Source organism: Diaphorina citri, unplaced genomic scaffold, assembly GCF_000475195.1.
Source record: "Diaphorina citri unplaced genomic scaffold, Diaci psyllid genome assembly version 1.1 scaffold3223, whole genome shotgun sequence".
Lineage (NCBI taxonomy): Eukaryota > Metazoa > Arthropoda > Insecta > Hemiptera > Psyllidae > Diaphorina > Diaphorina citri.
The window spans coordinates 1-3,863 of record NW_007380634.1 but is presented as its reverse complement, the minus strand read 5'-3'; the positions used below and the strand labels follow the sequence as shown (position 1 = coordinate 3,863).

Here is a 3,863-nt window from a genome sequence, read left to right as displayed (position 1 = left end):
TGGCAAATTTGGAAAACTTTCCAACTTATTTTGCCTAAGCAGCAATCCAGGCTAATGGATTTCGTTTTGAACGGATCACAATTTGCTATAGAATCGGAAGACAATTAGCTTTCCCAAAGTGACAGTCTGCTAGGACAATAGGGCATCCAATATGTCCATATCCACATCTTCAGATATCCGGGGAGCTTCAGGCGGCTTCGTTGTACTGTCTTTACTTTTGTCTACAGAATGTACACTGCCTACTTTCATACTCTGGGCATTCGTCACTTGTTTCACTGGTTGCTGCCCAGTCACTTTAATGTCATTAGGAAGATTAAGTAAGAAATCTAATTCATCGTCACTATCAGAAATTGACACTCTTTCGTTGACTTTAGCAGGGCCTTTGACATCACTGCTTGACTGACGCTAACAGTCACGAAAAATTGGCAAATTTGGAAAACTTTCCAACTTATTTTGCCTAAGCAGCAATCCAGGCTCTTAGATTTCCTTTTGAATTGATCACATTTTGCTATGAAATTGGAAGACAATTTTAGCTTTCCCAAAGTGACAGTCTGCTAGGACAATAGGGCATCCAATATGTCCATATCCACATCTTCAGATATCCGGGGAGCTTCAGGCGGCTTCGTTGTACTGTCTTTACTTTTGTCTACAGAATGTACACTGTCTACTTTCATACTCTGGGCATTCGTCACTTGTTTCACTGGTTGCTGCCCAGTCACTTTAATATCATTAGGAAGATTGAGTAAGAAATCTAATTCATCGTCACTATCAGAAATTGACACTCTTTCGTTGACTTTAGCAGGGCCTTTGACATCACTGCTTGACTGACTACTAGCTTTGCTTTTGGTTTGTCTTGTAGTATCATTTGATAGCTTATTTGATTCATAATTTGCAGCAGTCTTTGCTCCTTTATCGGGAGATTTATTTCCTATACCGGTAGTTTTGCTTGACTGATCTAGTGTTCCCAAGGATCCGTGTTGCGACCTTTCGCTTGCGACATCAGGGTTGGCACTTTTCGTGTCATTTCTCTCCACGTTGGTACTTGGGTTGGACGGAGCATTTGACTTACTACTTGAAGATTTTGATGTGTTTATGTTCAGATTTGATGTAGTTTTGCTTGACTGATCTAGTGTTCCCCAGGATCCGTGTTGCGACCCTTCGCTTGCGACATCAGGGTTGGCACTTTTCGTATCATTTCTCTCCACGTTGGTACTTGGGTTGGACGGAGCATTTGACTTACTACTTGAAGATTTTGATGTGTTTATGTTGAGATTTGAAAAGTCTAGAACTGTTGTTGGTCTATGGTCTGTTGTCCTGTTTACTGTATTTGCTGGAGTGTTGACACTGTTTTTAGCAATGTTCACTAAGCTTGGAGCCGTGATTTCCGTAGCTTTGACAGTTTGGGGTTTTGAATTTGTGGAGACCTCTCCTAATTTGAGCTCGTGGATTATTTTGTCATATTGTTCAGCATAGGGTACCGTGTCGTCATCTAACTCCTGGAGTTCCGCTTCCTGAAACAACATCAAAGGTTTTAAATTGTTTAAAAATAAGAAATTGTCTGGACAAATGGGCCAGAAATAAAGTTCGGTCCCTGACTAACAAAGCTAACCAGGTTTTTGGATATCTAAACAAAAATTGAAATTAGCTTTAGTCAAACTTGTTTTAAATTGTTTAACAATAAGAAATCGTCTGGACAAATGGACCAGAAATAAAGTTCGGTCCCTGACTAACAAAGCTAACCAGGTTTTTGGATATCTAAACAAAAATTGAAATTAGCTTTAGTCAAACTTGTTTAGGTTTTGTCCACTAAGCTAAACAAAAATTGACATTAGAAAAGTTGGAAACTGACGGAAGTAGACCAACATTCCGGGGCTTGATCCCAAGGACCTTCTAGTGCCGGTCGCCACTGGTCAGCTAGTTATCTAGTCAAACATATTGGAGAACACGTCATGGGCTAAACCACTTCCCCGGTCTCGAGTGAAAGTTATACCATTGCCACACGAGTGTATAGGCTGACTAGTAAGTACTACCGCTATGGACCTGGTACAATCTGGAATCTACACTAGTAGTTGAATTCAATTAGAAGAGGGTTCAATAAAGTTTTACTCTTTCACTGGAGGTTATTGGAGGATAATTCAGGAAGTTAATCTTAGACGCTGTCAGCCATGTTAAGACAAAGAGAAAAAACCATACAGAGGAAGGCAGCAAACTCAGAACCAATCACAAGAGACGCCAATATTAAAGAACTTTATGAAGAAAAAGTGCATCATTGGGAAAACTAAATCAAAATAATGAGGTGCATTCAATCTACTTACTAGAAGTTACTAGGCTAACAAGGAAGTAGGCGTATGGGAATTTCGTAAAGCTGTGTTGTCCACACATAGTCTAAACCCCGCCCGTCGATCAACGAGTTGAATCTATGCTGTCGAGGTAGTGTACGGTTTCAGCCGACATCGATCGACGGCCATCGACTATGTGTGGACACAGATTAAGATCCCCATTTGATCTGATTTCCGAGATTTCGAGTCAAATTCTTGGTACTAATGTCGAGATTCCTCCATGAGTCAGAGCAGAAAGTAGCTACCTAAATCAATATGTATATAGGGTGTTCAACATCAGACTGACCCATAGGAAACAGTAAAATCAGGTTTTAGCCCCTTAAAAGTTCCCAGGGCACTTTTCGGGTCAACAAAGCATTCTTTCTACAGTAAAATTTCAAGAGGAATTGAGACCCATAGGAAATTAAACAGTGAAATCAGTTTTTGACCCAGGATCCCAGGACACTTTTAGGGTCAACAAAGCATTCTTTCTAGTGTAAAATTCTACGAGGGATCGATTGGTGTAACTTCCAAAACTGTCTGACTTACAGTTAAGGAGTTCTTGGTTCGAGACGGGGCAAGTTCTGGAAAATTTACTTTTATTAAAGGTCTTAAAAATAATATACAAAATCTATTAAAGAGTAAAGCCCTATGTGGATTTTCCAGCTGAATCAAATGGTGCAACCTTAAGCTTTATCCCAGTGACAGCTAAGGAGTTGCCAGTTCGATACTTTCCAGTGTCAAAAAATTAGTGCAATTTATTCAAAGGCCTTTAATTGTGTTCAGCATAAATTTAAGACATGGCTTGGACTCGAATCACCAACCTCTAAATCCGAAGTCCACCAACCACTACACCACTGAAGTGAAACACCCTGTACACTGCGTCTGTTGAGAGTTCTCTGAGGGCATTCCACATGAAATAGCCTGTGGGGAGACTACAACATACAAACTACTAGAGCTGGCATAAAACTCAATATGTTAGACTCTACTCCATGTAGTTCTACATGTTGTAAACACATGTGTAGTGTTACAGCTACATGTTGTAAACACATGTGTAGTGTTACAGCTACATGCTGTAAACACATGGTGCATTAGCAACTCCTGTAGCTTACTGGTCAGTGGGTATCCCACTGGGTTTGCACTACAAGTGTTTGATAACTGATTGAGAATGCTAGGAGTCTGTTCGGGCTTTGTTTGCAAGTATGCTCACTGCTCATTATTCAACAAACCTTTTCTTTCCCTAGGGTACAGATACCTCACGGGGTATCTATTATTTAAGGGGTACCGCAAATAAGGAGATATGAATTTTCAACTCCAACGCCCTGGATTCTATGGTGTTTACAAACAGACCCCCTGTATGAAAACATCTCCTTTAACACGAAAGACAAAATCTTTGATTTTTGCAATTTTTTATTATTTAACAAAATAATGTTAAAATGTCACTCAGAGGCCCCTCTTTCAGATAACCAACCCTTGAAAATACAAAAGTGGCCCGTGGCATCAAGTGTGGTCGCGCTCTTACGCTCAAAGAAAAAATTCTACGAA

General features: G+C 40.1%; 1 protein-coding gene across 1 annotated transcript; it reads right to left on the bottom strand.

The window, feature by feature from the left end:
• Positions 1–466: 466 nt before the first annotated feature.
• Positions 467–1,511, bottom strand: LOC103520101 (the record flags this gene model as incomplete). The annotated part of the gene is made up of 2 exons (XM_026831354.1): positions 467–1,102; positions 1,274–1,511. Coding segments are annotated over 2 exons (786 nt in total), but the record flags the coding sequence as incomplete, so codon positions are not given.
• Positions 1,512–3,863: the final 2,352 nt, after the last annotated feature.